Here is an 18,964-nt window from a genome sequence, read left to right as displayed (position 1 = left end):
TCTCATCAGAACAAAACACAGTTTAAAGTCTGAAGAAATACTACTCACTCAAAAGTGTTAAAGATGCATTTCTGCACCCTGCTGGCATAAAAACTACAAAAACATGACATTTTCACAGATGACCTTTGAGAGGTCCATCAGAAGACGTTTCCTAATGAGAATACCAGACGTCACATCAGTTTTGTTTTTCATGTTTTATTTGATACAGTAGACAAATAAAGGTACTGTACTCGTCTTTTCATATAAGAACTTAAAAAAAACAAGGTATTGATTGAAATGTCAAAGTGCTGACACGAGCTGTTTCTGATGTTTATTATTCACTCAAAACATCTACATTTACAACAAAAAACGTCCGAAATGTTGCGTCATTTACCGTGAGATATTTCAAGGACCCTCCGTGAAAAGTTTATGTGAAATGGAAAAATCTTGAAATACTTCACGTAAGCCATTGTTCCAATATACATTTACCCTGACTACTCGTGTCGAAATGACAATGTGCAGCTTTCACCTGCAAACACTGTGGCACTGAAATGGGAAACTTAAAGTTGTCAGACCTGCTTCAAGCGTAACATTCAATATTCTTCATGCAGTGTCCAAAGAAAACAGACAACCAAGAAAAAGGCACCAAACAGTCCGTCAAGCAACAAGAATAAAGATATCACTTGAATTGTGCACCCAAACGGGTTGATCAGTCCCTCAGCACTTATAAACATGGGAATGGGCACAATACTTTGCATACAAATAGACTTTTCTTTAAGCAGATACACTATGTACAGGTTCAATTGTTACATTAAATATCAACTTAAATACATGGCCAAAACATTAAATAGTCTGGTATATAAATACTCCTATTTGTCAAAGCAGGCTTATAGGATTTGTCTTTGCAGCAACCAAGAATAAAATCTTCAAGCAATGTTTTTGACTTTCTGACTGGAGTGATCAGTCATACTCAGGGTTAAGGCAGTTTAGGCACAACTTTTTATTCTTTAGTTGCTGCCTTGAATAATTTAGACTGGTTATAAAGATGACATGATTTTCAATCAATGAGTCAGTGCTAGCAGGAAAAAATATAGTGGCACAATTTCTATATGAATCAGGAAATACATACTTCAAATATGGGTCATTATCCATTTAGTAACAAGCAACCTCTCCCCTCCCGTATCCTCTGGCCAAATAATTGCAGGAAATCCCTCTGCTTCTCACTTCGGCCTGTGTGCTCTAAATGATTGTCTCTTTCTAAATAGCGGTCCTCATTTCCGGTTTACATCTTAATGTTGGCATAAAGTTTATCAATCATCTCTCTGAAGCGGCTCCGAAGCTCCGCCCTCTTCGCCTTCAGAGTGGGTGTCAGCAGGCCGTTCTGGATGGAAAACAATTCGTTATGCAACACAATATCTCTCACCTGCAGAGAAGAGAAGAGCAGAGGAAAAACATGTCAGTTTATAGCTCACAGATGATTGATTGATTTTGTAAGTTTGACTTTCTCATGTGATCATAAAGTGGCCAAACATTTCACAATGACTTAAACAAAAAAAAATAGATTTCTTTTAAAACGGCTTTTCACCTAAATCTATATAAATCTCTATAAAATCTCAAATGTAATGCTACAAAGAAATGAAACATTAAGTTAAAAATTATAAAATAAAACTTTGATATTTGAGCTTTGATAGCTGAGAAACTTGAGTACAACCAGATACATGTAATGCACAAATAGTCCACAAGGGGGCAGAAAGCAGGCACATAGGACCTTAATATAGTATCAAAAAATGGTGTAAGTCAATCAGTGACACAAATGGGATTCTTCATCTTTTCACAAAAAAAAAAAAAACATTCAAATTATTTCTGACAACTAAACTGGGATATTTACTGGACTGAGATGATCAGACTGAATTTTGCAGAATTTTGGAATCAAGATTTTTTTGAAGGCAAACGTATCAATGATCACCTGCTCAAAGGACTTGAGTCCGGCTTCTTTTCCCAACCTCAGAAGGTCCTCCAGTATGGCATTCTTCACATCCTACAAACGATCAGAAATATGTCAGCATACACTGCACGTTGTGCTGTGTGGTTTTTACTGCAGATATTTAAACACCTCACCTGGTTTTTGCACAGTTCAGAGTAGGATCCTTCAATCCCTTTTTTCTTGACCCAAAGTGGTAAAAAGTCTGGATCAGGTACCACAATCCCCACCAGGCAAGCCTGACAATCACAACATGGATAACAAAATCATCAGCTGGTTCATCAACAAGAACCAACAGACAATGAAACCGGCCTGAATATCTTTTTAATGACAGACGTACCTGTAAACTGTCACCATGAACAAATATCTGAGCCACAGGATCACTCAGGCTATAGACGGTTTCAATTTTCTCAGGGGCGATGTATTCCCCTTGTGCCAGCTTGAAAATGTGCTTCTTTCTGTCGGTGATCTTCAAAGTACCATTCTGCAACAAAACAGGAGAGAAAAATAACTTCAAGTTAAGCAGCAATTAATACGAGCACAGTGGACATATAAAAAAGATCAATAGTATCCTTCAGCCAGCTCCGCTTACAGGAAGCCACTTCCCGATGTCTCCTGTGTGCAGCCACCCATCCTGGTCGATCGCCTCTGCTGTTTTCTCTGGATCCTTCAGGTATCCCTTGAAAACATTTGGTCCTTTGACACATATCTAGAGAGAAAAGATGATGCATTTGAATATACACTACAATACACCACTGTACAAACATCCATGCCCCACAATCATCAGCTGTTGTCTTGTTCTAAGAATGAGTTTAAAACTGGAATCCTCCTTTCAGCATTGCTCAAATATATCTTGACAAATGCCAAGCAAGTCAATTCACTGCATGTGTTCGATGGAAACTGAAGCAACACTGCTCACTTCTCCTTCTCCATTGGCTGCCAAATAATTCATTTCTGCCACGTCCACCAGTTTGATAGCATTGCATGGCAGAGGAGGTCCAACGTGACCTGCAGACACAAGATCATGTTATGGTTTTTTTTTTTATCCTCCAAAGACAGAGTTGATTTTTATACATACACTAAAAGCAACATGTAGTAGGGGTCGTAGACTATACCTGCAGTCCAGTCCCCAGGCACTGACATGGAGCAGCCAGCTGTACATTCAGTCTGACCGTAGCCTTCATAAAACTGAAGTGCAAAGCAGGTTTTTAGCCACATTCATTAAGGAAGCAAATCAGTTATTGTTGGGTGAGATGGGGTGTACACATGGCTCACCTGACAGCCCAGTGCAGCTCGTAAAAATGTCAGGATGGTAGGAGAAACTGGTGCTGCTCCTGTGATCATGAGTCTGACACGACCGCCCAAACTCGCCTGCAAGATGTGAAATAAACGAAGTAAGACTCAAAAACAGGAAACTGAAATACACTGGTGACTATAATAATCCTGTCACCAGTGACTGGTGTTTACTCAACTTCAAAAATAAGGAGGTTTTGTGTTGTTAATGATATCAAATAATGAGTACAAACAGAGAATCTAAAACTACAAACTTGAACTTTTTTATGCCCAATATGATTAATCTCTGAATATCAGGTTCAGTTGCAGTTTTTTAAGCTAACGCGAGAGGTTAATAAAGGTTACAGAACAGCATTTAAATGGCTGTGTTCACCTGGACTTTTTTGAAGATCAGTGTGTCCCACATACTATCTCTCCTGACCACACCACCTTTAAGGTCTGCTTCCTTTCTCCTGAAGGCAAAATCAAGCAGCCATTTCTTCAGTGGTGTGTTCGCTTGACTGAACACCTGTGGAGGATTAAGGCAAAAAAATATAAAAAAAATTATATATATATATATATATATATATATATATGTATATATATACACATATACACACACATACACACACACTGTATATGCATGAGCTTTTGCCATAGAGACTCAGATTAATATCAAAGGTTATGTTTCAGATGGACAAATGAGCAAATATTTGAGTAATTTTATAAAACACATTACATACAGACACAGAGCTCTTTATACTTGCAATACAGAATAACTTCAGAACAAATGTGCTGAAGAAAACAAGTAGATAAAAGAGAAGGCTCACTTAATAGCTATGACATTAGTAGATACTTACATAAACACAAGATACACTTTAAAAAAAACAAAAAAAAAACGTAGTCTGACCTTATCAAACATGCGGTTGAGGAGGCGTGGGACCACGGGGAAAACTGTCGGCTGCAGCGTTTTCAAATCATCCATCAGAAGTCGAATGTCTCCTTGGAAATATCCGATTCGAGCCCCATGAATGAGAATGACACCCTGATGAGAAGAGAGCTGCTTAGTCCTACTGTAAGTTTACTGTCACCCACAAGGGGGCAGTGTTTGATCACCACTTTTTTTAACTATGGCTTCACATTTGCTATTAAAGCCCACTGCTGTTATTTTTTGCACTTGGAGAACGTTACTGATCATGCTGCTTAGTGTTTAAACATTTGTAAATCCAAGATCACATTATTAAACTGCTATTAAGGACATTAGGTTGACTCAAGCATGCTTTAGTTTTATTTAAATAGCCATTTTCTTTAAAGTTGCAAATGGTGTTGTGTAACTTATCATGTTTGGCACATGTGCCAATATAATACCTCACTTTAAGTTTCTGTACCACAACCACAACAATCATTAAAATATAGGACTATTTCAGGTACCTTATCTTTTGGACAATAAACCTGTTACTTAAATTAACTTCACTACATTTGGTTTTAAGAAAGGCAGTTAAAACAGTTACATAAATATATTTAAAAAATCAGTTCTAAGACCAAGTGAACAGTATGATGAATCTTGAATCCATTAGGTGTAAACTTAGTTAAGAGACTGAGCTCCAGGGACACATTTGTATATCAAAAGTATTTAATTCCCACCTCTAAACCCAACTGACAAAGTTAAACTATAAAAGGTCAATTATAAAAAAAATGAAGCTGGTGCTATTTGTATTTCTAAGAAGAAAAAAACAACTTTAAACAGTAGCTTAAAAAAAGAGAGAGAGGCGAAAAAACACATTACAAGATCAAATGACCTTGGATAATAGTCTGGCACACTTCCTGAGAATCATTTAACTCCACCTAAAATGACATAGTAAAATAAGTCCAACACATACCTGTACAACCCTCTCAAACATGTGAGCTAGGGGGAGATAGGATACATGAATGTCATGGAGGTCCAGCATGCAGTGTACCTGCAGAGGACACACACATCAAAACACGTGCATGTTTGCAGGTCAAGCGTAGTGTACTGTACCTCCACCACCCTCTCAAACATGTGGGCCAAAGGGAGGTAGGAGATGAGCACATCTTTAGTGCTTGGCTCCAGTGTGGCCTGGACAACACCAAACGGGCAAGAAGGGGGAAGAGGAGGAGGAGGGGGCGGAGGAGGAGGAGGAGGAACAGAAACAAATAGAGGGGGAGGTACAGAGTGAAGTAGGACAGGGAATATAGAGGAGGTCAAAAAGGATCAGACAGGACCCGACAAACAGAAAGTCCACCGAACAGCTCCAACTGAAGTTTCCTTTTTACTTGATCCAAAACGGTCCAAACAATAAAAAAAATAGGACTTTCTTATATGTATCTGCAATTTTAATCTCTTTCATTATCATAACAGGAATAAAATGGCAAATTTAAACATGCTCTTTAAAGAAAGAAGCTGCAAAATTTGACACATAATACAGCATAAATTAGGTATAGTGAGTGAGAAGCGTGAGTCCCGACAGCTGTACTGTTGTCGGAGCATGTCTAACATGGGCGGGATAGCCTTGCATATAAAGTTGTTTTAGTCAGGAACTAGAGAAAGGAAGATGAACACAGCCTCCTCACTGCTTATTTGAGTGTCTTTAGATCATGGTTGTGTCAATTTAGGTGTGTGAAGCTTTGAGTTAACCAAAGCGTGCTAACATTAGCCTGCTAACACAACAATGCAGGCCACAATTACAGCTGTATTTAGATAAAGAGTCCCATCATTTACCTCCTTATAGTTGCTGGATAGTTGCAGATGTTTAGATTCAATAAATAGGTGGAAGATTTGGGGGTTTTTTTTGCTCCCTGAATAATTAAAGAAATGTGGACAGTATCAAATGTGGCCCAAATATGAGCAGCAAGATCATGGTAGAGAAAAAAGAAAAAAAGACGGTTGCTTATTATCAGGGGAATAATTTAAGAGTGAATAAGATGATGTGCATTCACTTAAAAAAGAAAAATCATGTACTGTACACATGCAGCTGTACAGTCAGAGGACACCGCCAAGAGAGAGTTGGTGAGTAAAGCAGAGAAAAACCCTCCAACCTACAACAAGGGGGAGTAGCATCAGAACTAGATGATTAAACATCATTGACGTTAGGATTCATTTCTTTGAAGTGTGGCTATTGTGTTTGTTTACCTCTGTTATTTTAATGAAAGCTGCAGTGTTGGAGATGACATTCCCGTGAGTAAGCATTGCACCTTTTGGATTTCCTGAGAAGGGAAAATGATGGTCAGGCTTATACACAAGGTTAAATAAAACAACATTAGTAAAAGGTTCAAGGTATCGCAGGCAGTGTTACTACCTGTGGTTCCTGATGTAAAGCAGACAAGTGCGAGGTCCTCTGGTTCAGGAGGCTGTAACGAGATCACAGATCTATACTGACGCATGAGACTAAATAGCAATCGTGCAGGACGCTTTGTATTAAATTATACTCTCCCCATGTAATCAAATGAATTGTTCCTACTCACCACTGGTTCGTGATGGTGTGCTTCACCGAAAGCCTGGAAAAATAAACAGCACCTAAAATGAGATCTCCGGAAAGGGCTGATGATAATCATGCATTTCACAAACAGCACATCAGGGCCGTATTTCCATTTGGTTCTGTCAGAGCATGGCTAAACGACAGTGTACTGCAAATAGAAACGTTTGATGTAGGAGGGTGGACAAAACTTTTTTATTAAAGATGAGGAGATTATGAGGTTTGTGATGATGTATGGCTGCTCGTTGTTTTTCTCAAATACTGTTCATTGTGCTGCTGCCCGTCTTGGACTGGACAGGTTTTTTTTTTCCTGGTTAAATAAAAAAAATATATATATAATAACATTAAAATATCACCTCAAACTCCTTCAGACTCAGGATCTCGATGCCATTCTCCTTTCCACGGGTCACAAGGTCACTGTCGAACTCCTCAATGAGCACAATCGTCTTCACCGTTCGTCCCTTTCCGTCGACACAGTCCAGAATCATTTGTGCTTTGTCGGGTATGTCACAGATCACGGTTGCGATTGAAGCTGAAGAAACCAGACAGAACCAGATCAGTTTGTTTCAATATCTGTTCCTTCCATCAAAACGTATCATATGAAGGGTCCTTTCTGAAGTACCTTTGTCAAGAACGTAGCCGATGGCTTCTGTGCCGAGGGTGTCGTACAATGGAACTGCCACCATGGAGTATGTGTAGCAGGCCAGCTCAGATATGGTCCACTGAGAAACAAAACACAGGAAGAAGAAATTTTAAAAAATGACACCGAGCACCTATGAAATCCTTATTTGAGTCAAACAATATCAAATGAAATCATGCGTGAGGTCTGACAGTGTGCGAGTGTGGGAGCGCTTGAGAAGGTTTAAAACTAAAAACTAAAAAATAATCAAGGTGATAAAATACATGTTGACACTTATTGGTGTTATTTTTATTGTCACGTCCAGGCTCTACTTTCTGTATATTTAGGAGTTTGTTGTATACTACTTCATACATATAACTATTGTAGAGGCTGGACCAAAACATCCTTCATGTTTAAAAATTCACAATGAACTCTGGGTGAGTCCCAAAGGAAAGTCGGCAAAAAGGCACACTCACTCAAAACTATGCAACTTAATTGGGGTTGTCAACACCATAGCCATCATGCACTTGATTAATTGACAGTGTGACAGCACCAAGCACTCACACACCCTCTGGGAACAAGACTTAAAGGTGCTGGTTCATAAAAGCAGAGACAGGTTGACCCTGCCAAGCTGTGCTTTGATTGGTTAGTGCTACTATGCTTTGATGGGCTAAAGCTTTTGTGAACTTTTTTTAAATAATTAAGGATAAGAGGCTAACCGTGTTGGTTAATATATTGACAATTTGACATTAGGTCCCAGTGAATGAGTTCTTGCAGAGCCTCTGTCAAGATTTCACACTGGAGGGATTAAACCACATTACAAAACAACAGTTGGGGATTTTAACAAACTAGCGCGAACAAATCTGTAAGGACATTTTTCATACCTCTGGTCTGTTCTGGGAAAAGATACCGATGTATTTGTCTCCGGTGTGAGAGTGTCCTCTTTGAAGGAGAGCAGAACCGATGTTCTCCGCTCTGTTTGCCACCTGTGCAAAACAAAGATTTTTTTTTTTTTTGTTCTTGTCTCTTCTTATATAGTTGGCAAAAAGACTTTCAGCTCATCCTACCTCGCTATAGGACTGCCACTCGTACGGCTGGTTGGGCTTCCTCGACCCTAAACAAGGTCCATCATCTGCAAAATCAAAGTAAAGTTCACAATTAATAAGGGAACAGTTGTCAGAAATCAGGGAGTCTCATATTGAGCTGATATAAAAGATGCTCTTACTTGATACCCTGAGCCCTCGGAGGAACACCTCGTATATCGTACGTGCGTCGCTGTAGAAGTACGCCATTAACTCGTTGCTGTCATTTAGTGCTGACCTCCTTGCACGTTCTCCTCCCTTCAAAAAAATAAAAAAAAAATTAAGACAAGCCCTACTTTGATTCCCTGTCATATGTGATGCAGCAGGCCATGAATTAGAAAGGATGTTCAAGCTTCTTAGACAAGAGAGTTACATAAGTTGGAAGACCAGAATAATGTAAACAGAGATGATAAAATACCTTATTGATGAAAAAACATTATATCTTGTTCTCCCCCCTGGAAACTCCATATATTTATTTGAAGGAGTTTTCAACCCAATTGAGAAATCTACAAAACAGACATTATCCGCTTTGAATTCTCTGACGTACTTTCAAATCTTTTGCTGTAGAAAGTCAGGATTTCCATTAAGTATAACTTTTGTCTATTTTCTAAGGCCATTGTACCATTGTAAAATATCCCTTGTTAGAAATTCCTACTGGAATGATGGAAGAAACGTTTTAAGCACAGCCATAAGGAACTGTCTTAAATTAACTTTCACTATTACTGAAAATGACCTTTTGCTTCCCATAATGTGACGAAAGGGAAAGCTTTTGCAGTATTTCTAAGAACTTTCCCAGAATCTGCGTGGACTGGAGAGACTTGAGAGGATTCCAGTTAACATTCCTGCCGAATGAGCTCTGCTGACCAGTTTCCTTTTTGTGTTCCAGCAGTTGCATCACGTTTCAGTCGTTTGTCCAAAACAGACAGACTGTCGTATAGATCCCCATTGCAGAGATTCATCCGGGACATCTGATATTACCATGTGTTCTGAGGGAAAAGAAGTCACTTACTGGCATTTCTACTGACTGCAGATCAAGGTCACATGGCGGTTTAAGTGCTTTCGGCTGGGTGGCAAACCAGTATGTGGTGATGGCAGCCAAGGCTCCCATGCCCATGAGAGCGTTGGTGGGTAAGCTGCGGATATACTGCCGAAGATCATCCAGCTCGGGCATCCGCAGCTGTCTCAGGACTTCCTGAGTCTGCATTGTGGTTTTACACTGACCCTGCAGAGGGATGCAAACAGAAACCCTTTTTATATTTTCAGCATGATTTTGCTCAGATCCCAGAGTCAGAGTTATATTTCATAAACTATCATTAACGCTGTTCCCACTTTCCTCCTTAAGGATGTGGTGATGCAGCAGGATGTAGTCATTGTATCTTTTTATCAATGGGCCTCTTATTTCAGGGCATTACGCAGCAACACGGGAGCTGCCATTAATGTGAAGAATAAAAGGTCTCATTCATTCAGAGTCCGTGTCAAGATGCTCTCAAACCCATGAAGTATTGGAAACAAGCAACACAATATGACGTTCTGTATTTAAAAAACATGCTCTCCTTATGACTTTCCTCGTCAGAAAGTCTTTCTAAGGTCTACTTGCCAATCAAACTATGAATAAGAGAGATGGATGAAAGGAGGGAATATAAAGTGGAGCTGTGATTAATCCTTGAGTCTGTTACAAAACTGACTAATGGATTATCACTGTCCATAATCAAGAAAAAGCTTTCATCAACTAAAAGTTTAAAAAGAACTTTCTCTTTCCAGGTTCCTTATGCTCCGTTTTCTCTTTTTTTTATAGTATTGACTAATTATTAGGCTTTAGACAGGTTTCATTTCTTGTGATTCTGTTTTAAGCAAACAGCTCAAATGGTGATGTCATTTTTTAAACTCATCTAATAACACTCTGGAAGAAAAAGACAAATAAAACCATTTCAGCCTCAGTGTCGCCTTAAGTATGATAAAACTACCGTGTTTGTGCCGCCAATTCGCCCTCTTTACGATCGATAACTGCAGAAGAGGCCAAATGTATGATAGCTTTTTTTTTTTTTTCCCATTTCAAAATGTCCCCACTATCAGACAAAAGAATTGAAAAGAATTTAAGAGCAACCGATCACAAGACCATGACTGACATGGCAATCACATCAGCGCCGTTCAGCACTCGACTGACCCGCCCGCCTCTCTGCTGTCAGGTTCTACATGCCAATCAAATAATCACCTGCTGCCCTGCTCATGCCTCAGGCTCATTTTCCAGACTTTTGGAAAACAAGTCACAACAGTTTAGGATGCCATTAGCTGAGCTACGTAGGATCATTTTAAAGCCGCAGTACCGTATTGCTGTATTTTCTGAGCCCAAACATTTAACAGGTGCCTCGCCATAATGGAACGTTAAGCTACGGCTTTATCATGAGGCCACTCATTTCTAAACTTTAAGCATCTAGTTGTCAAAAATATTTGAATCAAGAAAAAAATAATGACTTTCATTTCTGCCCCTACTAATCAGAACAGATACAGTCTTACATTATAAAGCATAATGCTTACTTTTATATAAAAACACTACCTGAACTTTTATAAGACAGCTCTGTCTGGTACAAATAATAACACAAACTGGAAAAACAGTCCGAAACCCAATCACTGAATCAGTGTGCTGCCTGTGGTTCAGAGATGATGAGCATTAAAGTAGTCGCTCATTTTAAAGACAGGATGAGAGGTTTTAATCTCACAAATGTTCCTTCCGCTACACAAAAAGTCTTAAAGTTACAGAGAGCCTCCTAAAAGCAGCCATAAAGATCTACTCGTTGTGTCATTCTTCAATAGAAATCCAAGAATGTTTTCAGCTTTATTCTTGTACAATAACACAAATCTTCATTTTGATATGACAGTTAGAAATCTGTGGGCACTGTGGACCGTCAGAAAAGAGATAACAATTGTAAACTTTGAGGGCACCATTTAGAGCTCTCATAGGTAAACTCGACATCTGAATGAGTCCATAACCATAAAGCTGATAATGGGCTTTCTTTGAGGGCTCTTAATGTTAGAAATCCTATTCCACTAAATATTCAGATTTATTGCAACAACTAACCTCGGACATTTTAACAGTTTGAAAATACATTTCTGCACGTCTTGGAGGTGTGTCGGTGTTTGTTCTGCGCTTCAACAAATGCTTTACACAAAAGGAAGATGTGCTATCCTATTCAGCAGCTGTGCACTTGGACACTAAGACACAGGAAGGAAATTTGACTCCAGTCTCCACGGTGATATAAGGACACGACCACAGACACAAAGGGAGATACACTTCTCGTTTCTAAAGGGAAGTGATGCTTTCTGGCCTTTTAAGACATACAATATGGCAATCTGACTACATATTGAAAATCATCAACTCAATGTTAATGTAAACATTTTTATGAGATGAACAAGTGACACGAATGACAATGTACAACTCATTAGATAATGAACAAATGATCAACCAACGCAGTAGTAACAACTGACTTCTCACCTACTTCTATTATTAACGTCGAGCCCATGACTAATGGGACCAGAGCCAACTGGGACAAAGTATTGTAGAGGGATGCTGAACAGGTTATTAGCTTGTAAACTGACAGTTAATGACAAGATAGATGCAGTCACTCTTAAGTGAGCTGAAAGATCAACAGAAGACCAATGAAACCGTACGATTTTTCACAAACAATACAGACACGAACATTCATTCAGGCCTGATCTCACCTTCAAATAATGAAATCTGAAGAATGAAAAAAAAAAAAAAAAAAACGTCCAAAAAACCTGGTCCGAAAGTCTTCCAGGTGTTTCTATAAGCCACTACTACAGACAAGATAATCACTTCTGTGTTGGCTTCAGGAAAAAAGAAAAACTCTAAGACACAGAGAAATGTTTTGGCATTGGTTAGTCACAAGTTAAGACAAATCTTTGTACTCACAGTTCCAAAGTGTGTATATGAAAAAAAAGTAAAGACGGAGAGGCGGAGAGGTGTAGTTGTCTGAAGGCCCTGTGCTCCTGCAGCTGCTATTAGAGGGACTCACACTGACCTCTAATAGACCTCTGAGGTTCTCACCACTATGAATAGCAGAAACACGCCCCTCCAAACAGAAACACAGACGTGCGAGGCAGAGCCAGTCACTCACTGGAGCACAGTTCAACCAGCAGGTACATTTAAAACCCCAGAGGTTATCTGCTGTCATGAGGGTTTTTTTTTTTGGTTCCGGATTGCAACAACTGGCTGTCAGGTGTGTTCATGTCTGTTTAAAAAAAAAAAAATTAAATCAAAGTTATATGACCTGGAATAAAGTGGGCTCTAATCTGAGTAGTTTGAACATCTTTCAGTCATGTGTGATCAAGACTGGACGAGCAGCATCTCATCCTACGTCGCATAAAGACAGTGCTTTCAAACAGATTCAACTAATCAACACGCCAAATAACATCTGTGTATAACATGACAGCTATGTTGACCAAGTCCCGCTTTCTTTATGCTTATATATTTCAGAGCTAAACACACCTGAGCATGCAGCGTCCAACATTTCAACAACTTTGAGGCGTTACATAGGTTTGCACATATATACTGCTCATGCATACTTTTCTCCTGCAGTAGTGATCTGCTAAAAAAAAAAAAAAGACAGAGAAAGAGACAGAGAGCCTGGGAGAAACTTTGGTGTAATCAGCTGTGACTGTAGAAAAATGCTAATAAATGTGTGACAAACACGAGGACGATGCTGAATCATAGTACTGAGTGCAAATGATGAATTCCACTATTGCTCCCCATTATGTTCAACATCATATGACATAACTATATTGGGTATATTATCTGTATTTCACTTTTAGATTATGTCATTTCTGGATTTTATTTAATCACACTTTCACTTTACGTTAAAACTCACGCCTCGTGATATCAACACTGGTTGAACTTTATTTTTCCACCCATCATCCGAGGAATCTACCATCTTATAGACAAAGTTCCTTACAATTTTAGAAACATTTAGCTTTGTGTTTTATAGAAACAGCAACTCAAAAGCTGCCACAAACGTTTACATTCTTCATCACTCTTGCATTGACGGTCAGAAAATTGGCCCATTATTTCTACATCGCTTTCAAAATTGACTTAATGTTGCGGCAAGAGACGATTTCATCAAGTGCTCATGGAGTAAAGGTTGAGTTGCAGCTCTCAGCTATGACTGTGTGTCTCAATAGTGTGAGTTTTTACGTCAGATGGCCAACAGCAGGCACATGTCACAGGGTCCTGCCTGACTGAGGGGTTTTTGGAGGCGAAAGGTACTCGAACAAACCCTCCACCTCCTCCCCCACTCTCCATACTTGGCCTGTGAGAATGACAGGCCAATGGCAGAGCCAGCTCGCCAGTCACCCCACACTCAGGCACACACAAGACAGTGGGGGAAAAAAATTGGGGGAGAGGGGAGGGAGGTCAGCTTGGTCATTCGACATATTACAGAGCCTAGAGTTTGACAGCAGACACTGTACCAGAAACTGTACCAGAAAGGAAACCACGTGGTTGTTCAGTCACACTTCCTCTTTATGTCAAGAAAAGTGACACATTTGAAAACCAAAAGCAGCATGATAGCATGCAGTTAGTCAGCTCTGGTCCTTAACCACAGGTCAAACTGTTTAAGCTCATTATAGCCATCTTATCACTCGAGGATTAACACATGGAGACTTGAAACAAACTGTACTTAATCTTATTTTGACATGATAGTCCCTTTCAAATCTCAGAGACAGGCTTTTCTTAGCTGCTACACAAATCTGCCTACACAATGTGTGACTCAGCTTGAACAGTGTTTGGTCAATTAGATGATTTCCTGGGCTAAAATAAGAGACGTTACAATGATTCATACTGTATACCAACCTAAACTAAACAAGAAAAGAAACTAGATGAGTTTCTTTGTAGTGTACATTTGTTAGCATTGTCAGTTACCTTAATTTAAGGCAAAGTAGCACATCATATCTGCAACAGCTTGATTTCTAACTCCTTCTTCTCATTATTATTAGATCTGAAAAGCTCCTTTAATACAAGAACAATGCCGTTATTTTAACTTTGTATTTCTGTCTTCTATGTTGTACGCTATCATCAACTATAAAAGATGATCACAAGTCACAAGGCTTCATTCATGTAGCATGTCACCCAGAACTGATGCTAGGAATCTTTTGGTGTCCCTTGTTTGATTTCGATTCTTGCTGTCATGGTCCAAAACTATTCTGGATTCATTGATCCATAGATTAAAAGTCTTTTTTTGAGAACATACTTCAGGATATACACCAATCATCTGAGAGACTCCATTTCGCAATTTACTGAGTTACCAGAGCTCTTAGCACTTAGCAGGGAGTGAGTGGTTAGCCAAAAAAAAAACTATCTACCTTTTTCCTCCCACCTCTATCGAGACACAACCAGACTTTCATTCAAAATAATGTAAACATTAAGATAGAGTCAGCCAGAGGCAGTTTTTTTTTCAAATGATTCTTAATTCGGCTTAGAAAGAAACTGCACCATAACAAAGCTGTTGAAGTTAAGTTTAAGCTAACATAATACAGGCTTAGCAAGTAATAATAGTCTTTGCTAGGCGTTAATCGTCCAAAGTATTTTGGCTTTAGGTTATAGAATGGAAGGTAAACAAGTATCAGTAGGTGTATCCAACGTGGGCTACAGTGTGTTCAATTCATGCATGAGTTTAACACTGTACTTCCTCATATGGAGGAGGAAATGTAATGTTGTTGTCTGAGATTTTGCACAACAATCATCAAATCTCACGACTATTCTGTCGGGGTTTTTTTAAATCTTATTTTACTGTTGTTTCGAAATAAACAAATCAATCATTGAAGTATGAGGTATAAAAATTACTATAAACTGAATATTTGGACGTTCAGGCTCAAATAAATATAGTATTATTTTAAAAGTTTTTGTTGTTAAATGTTAAATCAGCCGTGTCTAATTCAATGCTGGTTTTTTTTCAATCAGAAACTAAACTTTTTAAGTCCACTGTGATGAAGCGGGTGAGAGGAAAAAAACCAGACACATTGCAACACAACAAGCTGCTGTAGTCTAAACTTTCCGATTCCTCAAATGTGTATCTTTGAACTTGATGAACTTGCTGATATGAAGTCAAATATGAGCATAAACAGGGGTTCAATATTAATCTGCTTAAAGTTGATGTTTGAAAATCACCTTTTAATGACTTCCTGTTGTGGCATCAGGCCAACTTCCAATATCTTGTTAATTATTCAATACTTTACTTACAGTGCAACCAACCTTGAGGGAAAATAGTGTTTATAGAAGGACAAGTCATTATACTGTTGTAGAAAACCACTTATATGTCGATTTACAGGGACACAATACGAGGACACTCCAAAGCAAGATTTAGACCATGTTCAGTTGATCAGAGCTGGGAATGAGTAACACCCTGAAGGCAAGTTGTAACAGCATGAGCAGGAAGAGACAACCTAAACCCTCTCAACGCACATGTGCTCAATGACACGCAGCAACAAGTCAATAAAATTTATACAGCATGGTTTCTGCTGCTTTGCCACACGTTTTAGTTCACATGTCTTCATCTGCCATCCTGTCCATCCTCCTCTGGTGACATTCACCACTGGTTTGGGACACCAAGACTAACCTTGCACAAGACAACCACGCTCCAGTCTGCAGGTCCTGACCCCCCTGATGAAACCGCACACCCCAGTCACATGGCAAGAGAGGGTGGAGGATGGGATTTGTGAAGTGGAACAAAGGTCATGCACCCTTCCACAGCCACCAACACCGGGAAGTACAAACTCTACAATGCAGGTCGTACTGTCATTTCATAACTCCACACACGTCAAGTTCAGTCTGAAGGTATATATTACACTGAAAGGTGAACGTTGGATTCTTTAACTGACCAAAGTTTTGTTTCGATTCCTTTTGACACAGAAAAATTGACTAACTTTCCCTCTGGATCAAAACAGCTTACTCTCCCTTCTTGAAATGGAGGACTGAAATATTTAGTGCTAATCTCAAGGCAAAACCTGTCTGTTTATTTTTGTAGTATCTGTTCTGTAAAGATATACATTTTAACCTTGACATCAACATAGGGATAACCACCTATAACCATTCCTGCAATCATAGATATTTATTAACCCATTAACAGTTAGCACAAGCCTCGTTTGAAGGCTAGCTTTTTCAGCCAGATATTCAACTTGCTGCTTCACATGCTTCCCTTACATTTAGGTAACAACACAAACAGTCGGCAGTATAACTTTTTTTTCCTGAGCTGACATCCCAGCCATGAAAAGGACCCCGCCTAGAAGAAGGTGTTCTTTACTATAAACATCAGCGAGCACAGTCCCTCCTTGCATGCTAACAAACTCAAAACAGGCAGATCGGCTGATAGAGGCGTTCTCGTGTGATGACTCCTCCATTATAAACACCAAAGTGTCTCCTCTGTTTGCCATAATGAAAGCTTGTCCTGTACTCAATGACTGGGTGGGCACGGGTGCTTTATGACAGTTCCATGCCTGTAGTGTAGCTGCCCTTGGGAATGCACAGCATGAATTTAAGGACATTACCTACCTAGCGTTTTTAAGAGGAAAAAATGACTCCCACTCAAACAGCATTCCACAGATTCCTGTCAGAGGAGGAAGCTTTTTTTTTCCCTTCTTTTTTTTTTTGGTGCAGTCAGACACCGACACAAACCCTCATGGTGTTCGTGTTTCATGTATCTTTTAATGACAGCCGTCAATATAAACTATTTGAATTGCACATTAAAGTAAACATCGGAACATTTCGTTTTCATGGAAATGGTCCAAAAAGTCTGCAGCTTTGGTCGCTGCTCGTTTAAAAAAAAACAGATATTTACACAGCAGTCTACTTTTCATCCTAATATAATGGTAGGGGAAACACTGAAAGCCCTTTCTTTTAGAGGACCATTATTCAGCACACACCTGAAGGTTTTCATTCATCGATGCTGGCAACAATAAAAATCTATCCAGATATGCTGGCAAATGTAAAAGTTTGGTCACTATTTGCTTCGTAACCCTTACTTCATTTTGGAGAGGGTTGGGGCTCCTCCCCTTGTTCATAATCACAAAAAATATCTGAACACATCACTAACTGAGTGTCTCTTTGCGTCTGCTTGTTTCTGGTTCGACAGGAAATAAACGACATTCCCACTTCCATGAAAACAACAACTGTCACTCTAAAGTATACACGTTTAAACAAGTGTTTCATACTTTTGATCAATGAAGTTTGTTTGACATTCCTTCTTGATAAGACATTAACTAAGCACAGATAGAAAGTAGGCCAAAGGATCTCTCATCACCAAATGATCTAGCTTTGTTTGCATGCTCCACTGTGATATCAACGGCATTTTGAAGCACTGGTGAAGGGTAAAAGGATGGGACAGGAACCTACATGTTGATAAGCCATGCCAGGAAAGTTGAAAAGACAAAACAAGAAACAAACAGAGAATGAATGGATCCGAGGTCTGTTATGCAAAAAGCTGGAAATGTATAGGCCCTAGCTGGTTGTATCCTAATTTGAGGATATTGGTAATTGTCATTTTTATAACCTACAAATGTGAGTAGCCTACATATGTTGATTATAATTGCTTAAAACGCTACTTTAAGGAATCCTCATCAATCAAACAGGAAATTTCTGGTTGTGCTATCTGCATAAGAATTCAAAACATAGGCCTATTGTAATACCTCGCAATGATAACGTGTCAGTCACATAGACTTAAATCTAAACTTTAAGATTGCAATGATGTCCTTTTCAGCTCAAACAAGTGTGAAAAGTATGCAACATAATATTGCACTGTATCCGGATCTGCATGAATCCTATGTCGTCTCCTAGTAACCGCCTAGTTCGAGGTGAGCAGGTCAGACGTATGCCGCTCAAACAAGTTGGTATGGCTCGGATGCCACGACATGCGCAACATAATGGTCGCATTGTTCCTCTTTCCCACTCCTTGTAATCTCATTTTACTAACAAACAATCTGAGTGGAGGACGGGAAGAAGTTTAAATAGAGCGAAATGTTTCAAAACAATCTGTATTCTGACACACACACGTATCAGCCCTGTTGCTACGTGTCCATATCTTTTTTTGGTTTTAGTCAGAGGATCACAACAAATCATACAAACAATCCTTCCCAGCACCGAAAACGACTGATTATTAGGAATGAACACGATGTCCCAGGTTACAGGCTGAACACACAGTCGATTAGCAGACACACGGAAATGAAGATGAGATGTGAAGAAAAGACATCAACGCGGCTAGACTATGGTCATCAAAAGCAACAATAAATTAAGAACAGCCCCTCTTTTTTTCCTGAGGGTTCGTTATAACACGTCATCCTTTAAAAAATTATTAATGCAGAAGGTAGTCAACGTTAATGGACGATTGTTTACTTGTGGTCATAGGTGGGTATGGTTTCACTAACCTGTGAGCAGCGACAGATCCGGAGATTTTTTTCCAGACCTGATTCTTGAACCAACAGCAGCAGCAGCGCACTACGCTTTGTTCAGCTGCTTGCCTCACCAGCCAATCAGAGG

General features: G+C 39.3%; 1 protein-coding gene across 3 annotated transcripts; it reads right to left on the bottom strand.

The window, feature by feature from the left end:
* Positions 1-175: 175 nt before the first annotated feature.
* On the bottom strand, positions 176-18,964 carry acsl1a (acyl-CoA synthetase long chain family member 1a). Of its 3 annotated transcripts, none has more exons than XM_079337024.1 (21): positions 18,853-18,964; positions 9,437-9,649; positions 8,571-8,685; positions 8,413-8,477; positions 8,230-8,331; positions 7,349-7,448; positions 7,083-7,258; positions 6,716-6,748; positions 6,550-6,601; positions 6,384-6,457; positions 5,253-5,330; positions 4,143-4,277; positions 3,627-3,761; positions 3,236-3,331; positions 3,076-3,148; positions 2,880-2,968; positions 2,553-2,669; positions 2,301-2,444; positions 2,098-2,199; positions 1,946-2,017; positions 176-1,402 (listed from the first exon to the last, which is right to left on the bottom strand). In XM_079337024.1, exons 2-21 carry the CDS (start codon positions 9,629-9,631, stop codon positions 1,262-1,264), a joined length of 2,094 nt encoding a protein of 697 aa, XP_079193150.1. In that variant the 5' UTR covers positions 9,632-9,649; positions 18,853-18,964; the 3' UTR covers positions 176-1,261. The 3 variants fall into 3 exon arrangements, with proteins under 3 accessions (XP_079193150.1, XP_079193148.1, XP_079193149.1); XM_079337022.1 differs by lacking the exon at positions 5,253-5,330 and adding an exon at positions 5,113-5,190; XM_079337023.1 differs by lacking the exons at positions 5,253-5,330; positions 18,853-18,964 and adding exons at positions 5,113-5,190; positions 12,356-12,451.

Source organism: Symphodus melops (assembly GCF_947650265.1).
Source record: "Symphodus melops genome assembly, chromosome: 2".
In the NCBI taxonomy this organism is placed as follows: domain Eukaryota; kingdom Metazoa; phylum Chordata; class Actinopteri; order Labriformes; family Labridae; genus Symphodus; species Symphodus melops.
This window is presented reverse-complemented; position numbering and strand designations above follow the sequence as displayed.